The sequence below is a fragment of the Terrapene carolina genome, unplaced genomic scaffold (assembly GCF_002925995.2).
Source record: "Terrapene carolina triunguis isolate 2854851 unplaced genomic scaffold, T_m_triunguis-2.0 Scaffold210, whole genome shotgun sequence".
Classification (NCBI taxonomy): domain Eukaryota; kingdom Metazoa; phylum Chordata; order Testudines; family Emydidae; genus Terrapene; species Terrapene triunguis.
The window spans coordinates 51,602,898-51,620,049 of NW_020664561.1; the positions used below are offsets into that span (position 1 = coordinate 51,602,898).

Genomic DNA, 17,152 nt, shown 5'->3' on the forward strand with positions numbered 1-17,152 from the left:
TTTTGGCTTGGGGCGGCCAAAAAGCCAGAGCCGGCCCTGCTACACCACTTCCTGTGTTACAAAAGGACAAACTAAGGCACAGAAAGGTTAAGTATCTTGCACAGAATCACTGACTCCCAGCCCCCTGAACTGAACAACAATCCCTCGCTATGGCAAAGAAAACTGAAGCTACCGCACTGTTATAACTGTACAGAAGAAAGGCTAGAGTGTGGCTGTTGGGAAAGGACTACAGCATTGGAAAATTAGACTGTATGTGTGAAGGCCCCACATTAATCTGCTTCCCATTCTAAACATTCTTCCTCTTACCCAAAATTACAAATCACCTTAGTTAGAAAGCATGATTCTGAGATTGTGCCAAATGCACTATGGGAGGATTTTCAAAAATGCTCAGCATTGGTCTAACTCTGATTTCCTAGATACTGTTGATTTCCATTTCCCAGATAGTACACCTCTACCCCGATATAATGCGACCCGATATAACACGAATTCGGATATAACGCGGTAAAGCAGCACTTTGGGGGGGGGGCAGGGCTGCGCGCTCCGGCGGATCAAAGCAAGTTTGATATAATGTGGTTTCACCTATAACACGGTAAGATTTTTTGGCTCCCGAGGACAGCATTATATCGGGGTAGAGGTGTATTTCTCATTCTCTCCTCCCTCTCCCCCAATATATATTTTTTTCTCTACCTTATCCTGTTTGTTATAAAATCTCTTTCCTTTGCAGGTCTCTGCCTCTGCAACTGGGGATCATTTCTGATTACCTCTCAGGCTGTTGTACCAAGCAGGGTGACAACCACTCAGTGATAACAAGGCCAAACTCTCTGGCAGACAGTGTAGTATGGAACACTAGCGTAATGCATTCTCACTGGCCTGCCCTCCTCGTCAACCAGGCTACTACACATTTAAAATGCTGTATATCTGTATGGCCTTCTTGGTTATCCCCAGGTATATTATGTTACAACAGTCCAGATTTGATGATGTGCCAAACTTGTTGATCAAGAGGTGGACTTAGACCACCAACTTATTTCACCTAAGACACTGAACTGCCCTCACCTGGTGGTCATTATGAGCTGATGTAAAGAGCAGATTGCAGAACAAAAGAAGCCATCTGCCGCGCACAACAACAAGCAGTTTTACTGGTCTTACAAACCTCAGGAACTATGCTACATAGTCTTGAGTGCCCTCTATGATATGCAGACATCTCTCGCAACAGTTGTAGCTTGTAGCTACTCCTCATCTCAAGTATATTTGAACTGGCAACCAAGGGATGAAGGGCTTTGTATCCTGTTACTGATCCCCTGAGCCAGGCTGTCTCCCAACCACAAAGTCCTTTTTTCTGAAGTGTGCATGAGAGTAGTTTTCATTTGAAATAAAATATCTTTTTGATCACGTTTTAGTTTTGCAGTTTCATTCATGACATTCTTTCCCTGCAGGAAACACACCATAATTGAAGGGTAGAAGAAAAGAGAAAAAATGGTACTGGCTGAGATTCTGCTATTTTAAAAAGTGATTATTTTTATTTTGATGTGTAGTTTGTTTGTTTTAAGGTTTTGGTGAGAAACCACCTTCTCCCTCCCATCAATCGCTGCTTTCAACAGCTCTTCACGGGTGACTGCGTCTCTTTTAAATTTCATTTCCTGTTAAAAAGAATAAACAGGCAATGGTTTAATGCTGTCGATTTGGCTTATTTAATAGAAATTGAAACTTAAACGAGGCTCAGTTGTGAGTCAATTACTGAAGAAGCCGGCAAGCTGGGAGAAAACTTTAAAATGATTACTCATTGAGTTTTGTAATATTGTTTAACAATACTGTGTTAAAAAAAATAAAGAAGAAATATTCAAGCAAGGGATGTTAACTTCCAAGCAGCAGTAGGTACAGTAAGAACCACTTAATAGGAACAGTTGCTTAATTGGTAAACTTGGCTGGGAACCATAAGCTTTAAAATCTGTTTTATTGGGACTTCTGAGATCTCCTGCCAGATTGTAGGAAAGACAGGTGGAAGCTGATTTCTTGAAATCCTAGGTGCTAGTGAGGTGGAAATTGAAGTGTAAATGTAGTTTCCTCCTCCTAGGCTTCAACTTGACTGACTAGCATGTACTACAGTTCAATTTGCCTGACCTAAACTAGCGTTTTAGAGCATATTAGTTCGGACATGGTAGCTAACATTTAAAAAAAAAAAAACTTTTTTATCCTGTACAAGACAAAACATGTGTGTTACTTTGTTCTCATGCATTTTTACAGAATCAGGCTCTGAGACTGTAAGCTTTTTGGGCAGCAAATGTGTTTTAATCCACGCCTGTAAATCTATGTTTTAGTTGTGTAAATGTATAGTTCTGTAGAACGACAATAAGAGCGGAGGATAATGATGAAGTTGTAATCCCCTTGGAATGCAGAATTTACCTCAGCAGGTGATAACTGTTGCATTCCAAGTGGATTAGCACAGTGAACTTTTTACCCATTGTCAGCCATGGATGTTATTAACAGGTGCCACTGAAACAATGCTGAAAACAGTTTAACCGCTAGTGTAGACAGGACCCAATCACATTCAGCACCATCACAGAAACCTTACTCTGAGCAGTAAAATGACCTGATGCTCAAAATGGTAGCAGCAGACAGAGCCTTGTCTACATTAACACTCCTACCACCGCTTCCTGTTGGAACTGAAATGTTGGCAGCAATAGCGGGAAATGCTGACTCTAATTGGTGTAACTTGCACGCTGAGGAGCTGGAAGAAGGTGTACAGTGAAGTAGGCAGTAGCCCACACCTTTATGATATACTTTCTTCTGGCTATCAATTTTGAATCTCAGGACAATGGCTGTAAATTATCTAAGAGAGTCACAGGCCATATCCACACTGCAGACATCTAAAAAAAAAATAAAAAATCCTCAGCAGTGTTAACCCTACTGTAGTAGAATGGCTGTGGCTAGACCTATTTTTGCTACCAGCTGAAAAGTCTAATCAAAACAGTGATAAAAATGACTCTGGTCACAGGAGTCTTGCCTACACAAACTCTCCCACTGGGGCTAACAATGTTAGGAATATTTAGGCAAAGTTCTCCAGTGTAGATTAGGTTTAACTTAGTGGAAGGTTAATTTACTCTATTTTACATATAGCTTCTGAACTTTGCCCTCTGAATATGTTTTTGCAGAAGCATGTAGGGAGGATGAGCTTCTGGAGTCTGTGCAAAAGCAGCATTCAATTTAATATACATTATTACTGTTCTTTAACATAGTTTTTTTAATGTAAGATTGTAAAGTCAAGTGCTCAAAAGTTAGGTATAGTATCCTCCTCCACATTTTACAGATGAGGAACTGAAGGACAGAAAGAATAAAGTCAAAAAAGTGTCCACTAAGTTTGGTACCCACTCTGAGTGCTCAGCAGCTGGACTGCATCTACCATGAGGCCAGGGGCTGATTTTTCAGAGTATTTAGCATTTTAAATTACTTTCTATAATCCGAGCACACCACCCATTGACTTCATTTGCAATTGCAAGTGCCCAGCACTTCTGCAAATCAGACCCTGGGTATTTCAAGTTGGGGGCACAGAAAATGAGGTGGCAACCTGTGAAAAGTTTGGTTTAAGGGACTCGCTTAGCATGATAGGAACTCTGCAGCAGATACTGGGACAGAATCCAATTCCTCAGGGCAGCATTCAACTGCCTTAGCCAAAGGCCCTCCTTACTCTTCTTGTGATCCTGTGCCTCATTCACTACACACCTTCCAATTTCTGCAAGAAAGCTGGGATACTACAGTCTCCTTCACTACACAACCCTGAATCATCCCCAGATCATGGTCCATCCTGTGTACGGGTCCTAAGGAACAAAATAGTACGGGATCACCTAATAAAGGCTGTATCATAATGCATACACACACAAAGGGCCCAAATTAAGGTTGCATACACAACCATAGTTCTGGAATTTCTTAACTTTTGCCTGCTTGACCCGAAAACAAACCATCCAACCCAGAAATTCCTCCATGTGGAACCATATTGACCTTCACATGGGCTATCAGCAGTGGAACGTTTTAGATCTATAGCACAGGCCTCTGCCACTTGAGCTAAGAGGGTAACTGATACAGTAATATGTTGTCATCCTCTGTGGATCAACCACTGGAGGGAGATAAGACACATTTTGCCAGTAGGTTTCACAGCTATTTGCTGACAGCTGAGGAATATTGAGACACAGGAATCCTGTGTGTTAGTGCTTACAAAAGCCTTCTGATCTGTCCCCCAACAAGCCTGATCCATTTTACCCATGTCCTCTCCAGCTCGCCCCATCTCATTCCTCCTCCCACAAAACCAGTTCCTGTTCCAGTCTACTTCTCCCCTCTTTTCACAGCTCTTCCCATCTTCCTCACCAGCTCCTCACCCCTCTGCATCGCAGTCAAAGGCTACTTCTTTCTCCTCCATGCTGTCTTGGTGCTAGCAGTGGGAGCATTAAGAGTACATGAGAGACATCTTCCTGCTCTCCGTTCTGCTGCTTGGCACATCTCTCTCTCAGATGCAATTGCAGGGAAAGTCATGCTGAGCCCTTGCAGCACTGCGAGTTAACAGTTGCAGTTGCTCTGTGGGGATGATGCATGTGTAGTCTGGCCAGGACAAAGGAGCTAGGAGGGGCTGGAGCATGCTCAGTTCAGATAGAATCGTTGAAGGATTTAGCAGCCAAACTCTAAAAAGACTCTACTGAGAATATGTGAACTGTGATTTTTCAGAGTTTTCTAAGGTGGTCAGATTTTGGCAGAATTTCACAGGTATGGAAAAAAGTACATCTATGACAAGAGGATGAAACAGATGTACCATTTTTTTTAGAATGGGCAAAACAACATATTTTCCCCTAACTTTGTTCTCTGCAATGGCAGACACCTGTCATAGGACATTTCAACCCAAATTATTAAAGTTAGACAAAGTTACAAGCAACTGAAAACAGGGTCTTTAAATGAAAGTGTTAGGCAAACTTAACTAAATGCATTCTACCATTTCCACCTAAAAAAAATAAAATCACATTAGAAGTATTTCAGAGACCAGACTGGTCCAGAAAGATGCAGGTCACAGGCTTCCAATAAAGACTAAAAGAGGCTGAACAATCTGGCTTACATTACCTATGCTGCATAATTCATGAAATGAAAGGGGATGAGAAATACATTTCTTTCTTTTCTCACAATCTATGTCCTTCGGTGTGTTCAAACTCTCACATAATTACTGTTTACAAACATTTAGAAGTATTTTTCTCTTCTACTAATCTAATGTCTTGAAATTTCATAGTAAACACATACAGGCAAACTGATTCTGGCCAATGCTTATTAATTTTGAGACCAGATCCTAAGATCCACCAGCTGAAATGTCAGGCAGGTCATAAACTTCTTTAATTCACATCTTGAAATATTTTTACCATGTGGAACATTTTATTGGTTGGTGGTGGGAGGAACCCAACATTTTTCAAAAATCACAGAATTGCATGTAATTGAATGTCAAAGGTTTGTCTTAGTTCCACTCTCCTCCCGTTTACTTACTGATTTGAATAAGAAAGCCAAAAAGAATATGTGAGGAGTAAAGCCTGGTATTACATCTTTCTGTTTTCTCTCTCCACTTACCTTTGTCTAGTTCACTTGAAATGTTCCATGATGATGTCGGCATTAAATCAGCAGAGACTGACAAATTTGTTCCTGAAAAGGAGAGGAAAAAGACAACAGTTAATATATTAATTTACAGAATTACTTAATCTTTCCAAAGACAATGCCTTATGAACAAGATAATTTGAATACCACTGTTTTTTTAAAATCTAATGGATGCTCCACCTTGCCATGCTGAAGTGTATGAGCAACAGTGCTGGTCAAGGGAAAAAGGCAAGGTCAGCCTGGAATTTTGTTTTGCAATGCAGTCATTGTTTAAAATGTATGATTGTGAGACCTTATATTAATTAAGCAACACATTTTGGGGGAAATATTCAGCTCATCTCTTCTAGCTGTGTGGAGGTGGAATATTACAGTATCACACCCAGTACTCTGACAAGAAAAACATAGCATGCTTCAAGGTGGCTGAATGTATCATCAATTAACATTTCTAAGGGGCCTATTCCTGCAAGTCCATGCTCACAGAAACAGTCATTGCTTATGCAAATAATCCTACTGAAGTCAATGGGACTACTTGTGAGAGCAATCCCTCCTCACGTGGGTAAGGGCTTGATCTGTGCATCAACAACATCCTATCTCAGATGGCTCTTGGACAGTCTAGTTGCTACTACTAATTTATTTTTTTTAAAAGAAAAGACTCTGGATAAGTTTTATTTTGCAGGGTCAATCTGAAATGTCTTCATTTTTAACACCGTCTAGGCATGTTTTTCAGTAACCTCGGCTCTTTCATTTATTGCTACAGAGCTTCATATTTATTTGTTTTTTTTTTTAAATCTTATACTATCTGTGCACACAGCAACATTACACAGAATCCTGCTAAAGAAAACTGACAACTCAGTTCAGTCCCCAAAATTTGTTTTAAAAAGACACCCCTAGTAGGAACACAGATGTGTCCATTACATTTTAAAACAATGAAACCTTTTTTAAAATGTGTAAACTCCACTGCAGTGCTGTGAATCCACTGCCCAAAGGATCCAGGGGGCAGAGTACTGCATCTCTATTTGGAGCCCACTATTGGATTCTACCTGCACCGGTCCAGTAGCAGGATCAGAGCTGGAGGGGTGTAACCCACACCTACAACGTGTGCCCCCCTAGCGTGGCTGGTCCAGAGTTTATGAGGCTGCTATAGCCTGTGAGCTAGCAGAATTACCTCTTTTAGCTGAAATGTCAGAGGATCAAGCCGGAGGTTTAGGTTCACTGCTGATAACCCACCCAAGGGTGATGGGAGATGCATTACTGTGGGATTGGGTTAATACATGCGGGAACAACAACAAAATGAAACTGAATTCAGCTTCACTTTCCAAACTGAAACACAGGAAATTTCCAGAATAAATAGTGGAAAGTAAACAAGCTTTCTATACTTCTTCAGTTTTAATACTCTGCATTCATTGTGCACCCAAAGCATGGTCCTGCATTCACTGTGCACCCAAGCTTAAGCTGATTTCAGTAGGGCCAGTTAATAGAAGGCAGGATCAGGAAGCTAAGATGTTAATATAGATAAGAATATATTTATTTCAAAGTATATGATTTGTATTCTGACACTGCCCTGTTAACATGTTCCAAGCAATCAAAACAGAGTATGTCTTCTATACCTAGAAAATAATTTCATGGATAAAAATTGTCAGCACAAAGATATTCAAATCTATTCTACTTTTATTCCATCTTTTAAGTGGCTTTTTTATTTAATAAATTGTATGTGCAAACTCACACAAATGCACGAAGTAATAAGATATGGCCACTACCCTTTCCTTATAAATACCCTCTTTCTTACAAGCCCACCTGGTAGCACTGCTTATTTAAGAGTCTGTCAAGCATTTCCAATGTAAACACAGTATTTGAAGGCATTATAAGTCATCCATTTTCATGGGGCTAAACTAGATATACAAGATAGAAACACACTCAGTGGGGCCAGATCCTCAGCTAATGTAAGTTGGCATAGCTCCACCTAAATCAGTGGAGACATCTATTTACACGAGCTGAAGTTTTGGCCAAGCCTGTACATCCCTGTGCACTCTTAGCTAGTGTGTGTGTGTGTGTGTGTGTAATAAATATTTTCCCAGAAATATGTCATATTTCCCAGTGCCGCAGACTCGATGACAGGATCTTCCATTCTGCTGCACAGCCTAAGCACGAGAGATTTGCCTCAGGATGCCATAGTCTATCGTCTGAATTTCTTGGATTTTGTGGGATTAAACCTAAGATTGACTTTGTTCCAGATTCTTCTATTATTCATGTTAATGCTTAGATTTAATAATCAATTGCCATATATACAGTACCTACCATGCCATACTGATTTTAGGGACAAGTTCTCTTAATCTCTCATGGCTTCCCCAACAGTAGTCTGTCTTGCTGATTGAATACAATGTCAGACTGTTGTCTACTGCATAGACCCATGGCATTGCTGAGAGCAAACATGGTCACCATACACCTCCCTGCACTAATTGCACTACTCAGAGAGCCTTAGATCTGAGGCTGTAATGGAGATAATCCCTTTGGAGAGATACATTAAGTGACTGTATTGGACCTTGAGATCAGGGCCGGTGGAAGGATGTTTCACGCCCTAGGCGAAACTTCCACCTTGCGCCCCCCCCCAGAACCCCCGCCCTGAGGCGCCCGCCCCCACGGCAGCTCCCCCCCTCCGCCCTGAGGTGGCCCCCCGCAGGCAGGGCCGGGGCCCGCACCCAGGGGCACTCCCCAGCCCCAGATCACCCTGCTCCGCCTCCTCCCCGAGCACGCCGTGGCTGCTTCACATCTCCCGCCTCCCAGGCTTGCGGCGCCTAAGCTGATTGGCGCCACAAGCCTGGGTGGCGGGAGAAGTGAAGCAGCCACGGCGTGCTTGGGGAGGAGGCGGGGCAGGGGTGAGCTGAGGTGGGGAGTTCCCCTGCATGCTGCCCCCCGTCCTTGCTGCAGTCGGCCCTCCCCTCGCTCCACTGCCCTAGCTCCCTCCGCCTAAATGCCGGCGGCGACCGGGGCGGCCGAAGATCCGGCCGCCACGGTTGCTGCCGAAGAAAATGGCGCCCCCCAAATCCTAGCGCCCTAGGCAACCGCCTAGGTCGCCTAAATGGTTGCACTGGCCCTGCTTGAGATAATTAGTTCTTGGTTTTCATGGCAATAGCTGAGAGGCAGCAACAACTGAGAGACAATGGGCCAATCTTGAGGTGAAAATGGTCCCTGTCTCCAGAGGTGAAAGTAAGCCGGTACGCCCCGGTATGGATCAGCTTCCCCTGATGGCAATTTAAAGGGCCTACGGCTCCCAGCAGCGGCTGGAGCCCCAGGCCCTTTAAATTGCCGCCACAGCCCTGCTGCCGGAGCCCTGGGGAAGTGGCGGCGAGGCTCGGGCGGCGATTTAAAGGATCTGGGGCTGCGGCAGCCTCTACAGCCCCGGCCCTTAAAATAGCTGCTGGAGACCTACCGCTGCTACCCCAGGGCTCCGGCAGGCTCCGGGGACGATTTAAAGGGCCCGGGGCGATAGCAGCTACCGGAGCCCCAGACCCTTTAAATCGTCCCCGGAGCCCTGGGGAGGCAGCGGCGGGTCTCCGGCAGCTATTTTAAGGGCTGGGGTGGTAGTGGCTGCCGCAGCCCCGAATCCTTTAAATAGTCCCCGGAGCCCCGCCGCCGCTACCCCAGGGCTCCCGGGACGATTTAAAGGGTCTGGGGCTCCGGTAGCCGCTACCGCCCCGGGCCCTTTAAATCGTCCCCGGAGCCTGCCGGAGCCCTGGGGTAGCGGCAGCGGGGCTCAGGCGGCGATTTAAAGGGCCAGAGGCTCCCGGCTGCCGCTACTGCAGCGGAGCCCCGGACTCTTTAAAGCTCCGCCTCTGCAGCTGGTAGCTCCGGGAGTGATTTAAAGGGCCCGGGGCTCCCAGCTGCTGCTACCACAGCACCATCCCCGGGCCCTTTAAATCCTGATTTAAAGTGCCTGGGGATTTAAAGGCCCCGCCTCTTCTGGTAGAGGCCACGCCTCTTCTGGTTGAGGCCCCGCCCCATCCTAAGGACTCCGGAGTACCAGTAAGTCCTTTAAGTTACTTTCACCCCTGCCTATCTTCCACTCAGGGGAGTTCAACAGCAGCTTGATTCTCAGGCTTGGGTGCTAGGTCACACTCTGCAGGGATCTGATGCGGCTCAAAAGGAAGTGGGCTGAGTTCATGAAAATGAGCTACTCTCTGTCACCTCCACTGTCCATCCTTCTTGGAACCTGACCCTTGGGTCATCCCTGCTCCGAGAGCCTGTGTAAACTTGTGGCAATAATCTCGTGGACTCACATGCAGGAAATAGAGAGGAAAACACTGGGGCTCTTAGACTGGGGTGCTCTTTATGAGCCCTCCCTTCCCCAAAGTCGGTGCTTATATGTGTGTGATATTGGAGGGGTTTTAGGTGCTTTGCTTCCCCCCATTGACACATCCTATTCCTTAGGAAAAGGACATTCAGCTGTGTTTCAGATGTCAGCCCTTCAGGCTGGGACTAGTAGGCACCCTAAGTATCTCCTCAGTTGAGGAGATCCTGCCAAACAAGAAGAGATATCCGAGGAGGATCTGCACCATTGACATCACTTCTTAGGAACCCCACTGGAGTGGGGGTGGGGGGAATTTCCGACTGTATTTCTCAGAGAAGAGTTGGGCTGATAGGTCACAGAGCATTAGCGGGTCAGTCACATACCTTCCAGAGCACAGAACAACTCTTCTCACTCAATACAAGCTGAGGAGACTGTATCACTAACATGCAGTCTTGAGTGTTCCACAGGCCAGTGTCTGAGCTTTATAATATGGGCAAGCACTGAACAAAACCGTATAGGAGAGGAGTGTGTGACCATTACATTTCAGAGCATTAGCAAAAAAACAGGCCCAACAAACAACCCATGAAACTAGGGATCATGTGAAAACTGATCTCATGAATGTTTTCAGAAATACCGATGATTACATCTTACTGTGCAGCGACAACATAAGCAAATTGAAATGGGATTAACATTTGTTGTGTAAATGTTAACAGCTTAAATTACTTCTGTAAGAAGAGCAAACTAGGAGGGAAAAAACAAACAAACTTTTGTTGATTACACCGGAAAGAACTACTATAAACCTAGGAACAACTGCCATACAGACTCAGATCAGTATGCTCCATCTAGTCCAGTATCCTGTCACTGATAGTAGCCAGTATCAAGTGCTTCAGAGGAAGGTGCATGAAATCCTACAGGAGGTAGTTATGGGATAACCTGCAAACAGGAAAAAACAATATTGCTGCCCCCCAGAAGTTCAAAAATCATGAGATGGGCTTAAAAATGAGATGTCAAAAATAATACATTTTGGGTTCCATCTATTCCCCTTTCAGATGTCAAAGCATTTAGGGTTCACCTTTTCAAACTTTTATTCACAGCTGTAAGGGCTAGAAATGTGCTTTTTTTTTTACAGAATTAAAGCCAAGATTCCATAATAATAACCTTATTCCAGCAGCTGCATTTTTAAGAAAACACCAGATATTATTAGACTTGTAATGAAATTGCAAGAGTTGGCAACACTGAAAGTTTCCTCCTAATCCCCAGAAAATATATAAATGTTTGGTGGAGAACAAGCGCTCTGAGTCATGTTGTTAACTAAGCTTGTGTCTGATATTGCCTTGAGTGTATTGAGAGATACATATTGCTGCTGCACAATTGGTCATTAGGTTAGCACAGTTACAGCCTGTGAGGCACGTACAGCACTGAGCAGTGTCTTTATTATAATAATATAAACTAGGCAGAATCCATCTTGAAACTTAAAATGCAACTGGGAAGCCAAAACACTTCTCATGGCTCAGGTTTATTCCTTTATGCGTTGGTCCTTGAAGGGAAAAAGGATTTTTTTTTCCAGTCAGCCTCAAAGATTTTGCTTCCTCAGAAATTACCATTCCCCTCTTTAAAGTTGCAGCATTAATATGACTCTCATGTTGGACCTTTGTTTCAAGTGCTGCTGTGATCTCACTGTTGCCAGTTCTTGCAATAGTTGGTGCTCCTCTGAATGCCCCACCTCCCAGAGTGATGTGATTACAGAAGAATCTCAGCTCTCATTAAAAAAAAAAATTATGTTTTTAGTAGATCTGAGCAAAAAATTGAATTTCTGTCCTGTGGAAAATTCCAATAGTTTAGCATTTATTTTTATCCCAAATGGGAAACATCGAAACTTTTTGTGAAATGAATGAAAAAGTACAAAACGGTTTAAAATTTTTGTTCAAAACATTTTGTTTTAACTTCCCCGAATAGAAAATTCCAATGAAACCCAGTCTTTCCTCATTGAAAATTTCTATTTTGACAAAGCACCATTTTCCAACATGAAAATGTTTCACTGAATTTATTTTGACAAGCTCTAGCCCTCGCGGTTGCAGAGAAAAGTTCGCAAACATGACCTCAGGGCACCATACAGGCTCAAAACATAGAGGGGGGAAAATCCCAAATGTATTACTTCTATAAAAAAAAGTCATGACTTTGAAGACCATTTCTTTGTTGTTTTGGGGGGCTGAATCGTGATTTTTCAATGCTTGGGGTTGGTTGACCCCATTAAAAAAATAGTTAGGACTGGGGTCAGTTATAGCCCCAAATGGGCCTTCTGAACAAAAATAAATCCAATAAAACCTGAAAGGGTTCCAATCATAGAAGATTAGGGTTGGAAGAGACCTCAGGACCATGCTCAAAGCAGGACCAACACCAACTAAATCATCCCAGCCAAGGCTGTGTCAAGCCAGGCCTTAAAACCTCTAAGGATGAAGATTCCACCACCTCCCTAGGTAACCCATTCCAGTGCTTCACCACCCTCCTAGTGAAACAGTGTTTCCTAATATCCACCTAGACCTCCCGCACTGCAACTTGAGACCATTGCTCCTTGTTCTGTCACCTGCCACCACTGAGAACAGCTGAGCTCCATCCTCTTTGGTAGTTGAAGGCTGCTATCAAATCCCCCCTCACTCTTCTCTTCTGCAGACTAAACAAGGGTTGATGGGCTTCCTGGAAGGGTTGTTTGCTGCCCTCATGGCCCCTTCCCACCCTTATAAGCTATAGCATAGCAAGGGGAAGGCCTCACCTCAGAGGCTTGTGGGAGCCCTGCTACTTCCCTGAAGGAGCCTCCAGGGACCTCCTTTTATACATCCTAGTAAAGGGCAGAGCTTCTAAGGCTAGGTCTACACTAAGGGGGGGGGTCGATTTAAGATACGCAAATTCAGCTACACAAATAGCGTAGCTGAATTCGGCGTATCCTGTTCGACTTACCCTGCTGTGAGGATGGCAGCAAATCGACCACCGAGGCTCCCCCGTCGACGGCGCTTACTCCTCCTGACGAGGTGGGAGTAAGCGCGTCGATTCGGGGATCGATTTATCTGTCTAGATGAGACGTGATAAATCGATCCCCGAGAGATCGATTTCTACCCGCAGATCCGGGCGGGTAGTGTAGACTAGCCCTAAGAGAGAAGGCACTGGGCAGGAACAGCTGTTGTGGAATAGGGAGCAGCAGCTACATGAGCCCACCATAAAACAGGCTCTGTCTCCATGATGCTGGATTAGTGGGGGCAGGAGGAGGGCAGAGGAGTTTGGTAGCCATGCCCCAGGCCTCTTCACCTCAAGACAGGCAGTGGAACAAGAATGAGGAAGACTAAAGAAAGCTGAAAAATGGGAGCGCTACAAGCCTGTTTCCTTGCTGTTGGAAATAGACTGCTCAGACACAGATCTGCTGCCTACAGGCAGGGCTGCCCCAGCATCTCTCTCCCCTGCCAGGGCAATTCCCTTTGAAGAACCATGGAAGGGTGTGGCACTAAATGCAACGATTCAGCCAGAGGATATCGCAAACACAATGTATTTTAAATATTAAGTGTTGTTAAAAAAATGCCTGTTTCCCACAAAAATGAAGTTTGCAGTGCTGTTGTAGCCATGTTGGTCCCAGGATATGAGAGAGACAAGGTGGGTGAGATAATATCTTTATTGGACCCACTTCTGTTGGTGGAAGAGACAGAGGCAAGCTTTTGAAAGATAAAAGATATTACCTCACCTCCCCTTGTCTCTCACAGAACTGAAGTGTTATTTATATTGTTTTAATTCATGTCCATCCTAAGCAAACTCAAGACCCCTAAAGACCTTTTAAAATACAGTGGGTTTACACTGAATTCCTTTCGTTCCCCAGCTAGGTGCTCACCTTCACTGAGCTTACATTCTGTGAATATAAGGAGCGTGGTTGGTGAGGAAAGGCACCTCTGTGCCACCTTTTCACTTTCCTGATCCAGAGGCTGAAATGGCCCAGGACACAGCAGCCGCAGCCTAAGTACTGCTCTAAAATATGCTCGTTGCAGTAGTTCCACTGGGACTGCCCCTGCCAGCCCAGCTGAGCATAAGCTAGAAGACTGCAGGCTGTGGCTCTGTCTCTGCCACGCATCTCCTAAACATAGCTGCCAAATGTTTTGCTGCCCAATGGTGTCATCTATGCAAATTATCGAATGAGCTAATTTGCATATGTTGAAGTAATTTGCATATACACATATCCTTCAACTTTCCAAAAATTGTGTGGATTTAGTGTTGGTGAGAAACATTGGCTTGAGCCAATGTTTCATTCCTGGTGAATGAAGTCCTCTGTTTACCTACAGGGCAGCGGGTAGGCAAACAACCCACATGCACTGTTTTGCCAAATGGCTCTCTTCTGATGGGCATGGGGCCTCCTCTGGGGTAGAAGTGATAGTTCAGTCTCCATGGCTGCTTTTCTGGGTTTGCCAATTAGTGTAAATCTGTGGTGCTCAGTTCATGATGTGGGAGTTGGAACTGTGAATCACCCAACTCATCTCATGTAGAGATTGCCACTCATCCATTAGATAGGAACAGCTTTTAATTTCTCCTGAGATGGCCTAATTCAAACTGGTGATCTACAAATGAAAAGTGCTGCAGCTCATTAGCACTGCCCTGAAGTATCCAGTCCCCCAAGCAGTGCTAATATTACACACCCTCTGAGAATAAGGCTTATTTTCTGGAAAGGCAATATTGCCACCCCCACGCATTCAAAAATCATGTGTCACACCACAAAACTCATGAGATTGGTTTAAAACTCACGAGATATATGACCTAATTTTTGAGAGTTTGTATTTGCCCTCTGGCTTCTGAGACTTCGGGGCACATTCCAGTCATGTTTTCAAGCTTTGCTCAACAGTCAAAAGAGCTAGAAACTTACTGTTAAAATGAAAGCTGAGATTCTCTAATAATCACGTATCTCCAGGAACTAGGGCTTTATGAACACCGCCAAATATCATGAAATTTGCAGAAAAAAAAAAAAAAGTCACAAGAACTGGCAACACCAAATTTATTAAATCAAGTTCTGACCTTTTCAGAGCTCACCCAGATAGCAACTTCCACTCTGCACCAACAGGCAAAACCTCCCATACATCTCTCTCGGTCTCCTGAAAACACTACAACCAACTGCCTACAAACAATCCTACTCTTAACAGAAACAGCTACCCCTATTAAGCAAATATAAGCACTAAAGATGCCAAAAATACTAAATACCAACACAAGATTGAAATTCACTGCTAAATAAAATGTTTTGCCATTCAAAAGCATTTCAGCAATTTCACTATCCTCACATTAATGTATATTTTCCCAATTAGGGTCCTCAGCAAGTTTTGAATTCACAACCTTCAGATCCTCTTTCACTTGACCTACAGGAGTAACTGGTGGAGGAAACAGGCTGTTATCTATGAGGACCACCCATCACAGGCAGACCCAAGACATACTTTATCAGTGGGTTACACCACTTTTTGTGAGATAGCCTTTAGAATGCTGGGTATTAGCTTAACACAGAGAAGTTTATGGGGTGACTTGATTACGGTTTATAAGTATGTACATGGGCAACAAATATTTAATAATGAGCTCTTCAATCTAGCAGAGAAATGTATAACACAACCAGTAGCTGGAAGCTGAAGCTAGACAAATTCAGTGGGAGTAATTAACCAATGGAACATCTTACCAAGGTCATGGTGACAACTTTGAAATCAAGATTGCATGTTTATCTAAAAGATACTCCTCTAGGAATTATTGTGGGGAAGTTTTATGGCCTGCAATATACAGGAGGTCAGACTAGATGATCACTATGGTCTCTTTGGACACTGGAATCTATGAATCAGCATTCTGTTTCTGCATCTGGGAACAGAGCAGTCCAGGGGTCAGAGACAGAACAGCCAAGTGTAACAATACCCGGTTTAGGTTGTCTGCAGGGACTGCACCTGGAAACACGGTCTTAAAGCATGGGCTTTTACCACTTGAGCTAAGGAACCAGACTCACTATCACAGAGACAGCAGTGAACTCAAACCTCTATATGTGGCCCAGCCTCTATAGGGGGGAAAAAGCTACTCTGTGTTAGCATGGACTACACTAGCACATAATTTGGCCTATTCCTTTTAAAATGCAGTATGATTGAATGGATGTGACTTGTGTCTATTATATTACAAGGTGGAGTTCTATTTCCAGGATGATCTATTGTGACCACTCAATTTCTAATCTGTAACATGGGTGAACAATACTTGCCTCACCCAAAGTAGGAGTAAAAAAAAAAAATCTAGGACAAGAACTCATGGGCAGCTGGCTTACAGGTTAGTGCATGTTCCCCTAGAGTACCGGGTGAGGGAGAATCCAGCGACCAAACTTTCATATACAAGTCTGCAAGGTGTGTGTCACTTGGCCTGTCTATCTATGGTGATGAGTGAGTACTGTAAAGCAGGGCTGACTCTAGGCACCAGCAAACCAAGCACATGCTTGGGGCGGCACATTTTCAAGGGTGGCATTCTGGCCGTCTTTTTTTTTTTTTTTTGCTTCGGGCGGCAAAAGCCTAGAGCCGACCCTGGCAGCAGCAGCGCATCGCCATGGGGCCGCTGCGGTTCGCGCCGCGGGGGAGCAGTGCCCGCACCTTGAGGCTGGGCCGGGCAGGCTCCTAGCGGGGGACACTCGGGCTGGGGGCCGCCCCTCAGGGCACACAGAGTCGCCTGCAGATGCCGCAGGGCAGCCGCCCCCCCAGCGCCGCAGCCGGGGCTGGGTGAAGCGGCCCGAGCTGGCCAGGGACTGCGGCAGGGCGGCCAGAAGCAGCAGCGGGGCCATAGAGGGAGGAGTGCTGCTGTGCAGGGCCCGCGTCCCGCTCTCCGGGGCTCCGCTCCCTTTGGGGCTACCCTGCCCCAGCTCCTCAGCCCCCTGCCGGGGCGGTCCCCCGGCTCTGCCCTCCCAGGTCCCAGCCGGTCCTGGAGGCGGGAGCCCTGGCTGGAGGGACCCTGGGCTGAGGCACGGCCTGGGAGCCCCGCTGCTTACCCGGACCCTGCCAGTGCCAGACCGGCTGGAGGCGAGGCGGGAGCGGGCGGAGTCAGCACTGGTGGGGTGAGCCCAGCGCTGGGGCGGCAGGGGGGGCGGGTGGGGTGGGGGTGAGAGCCCAGGGGTGAGGTGGGGAGGGGCGGCAAAATTGTTTTTGCTTGGGGCGGCAAAAAAACCTAGAGCGGGCCCTGGTATAAAGTCAGCAATGCTAGGCTCTCATAGCTCGTCTCTTGGATGGTTGC

The 17,152-nt window shown here is 45.2% G+C and overlaps 1 protein-coding gene across 1 annotated transcript in view; it reads right to left on the reverse strand.

Moving 5' to 3' along the window:
- The window catches only part of LOC112115946 (inactive tyrosine-protein kinase transmembrane receptor ROR1), a 245,421-nt gene that overhangs the window by 76,503 nt on the left and 151,766 nt on the right, over nt 1-17,152 (reverse strand). Inside the window, exon 2 of the mRNA XM_024213179.3 lies at nt 5,590-5,661. Within this exon, the coding sequence (XP_024068947.1) occupies nt 5,590-5,661 (72 nt within the window). The remainder of the gene's footprint in view (nt 1-5,589; nt 5,662-17,152) is intronic.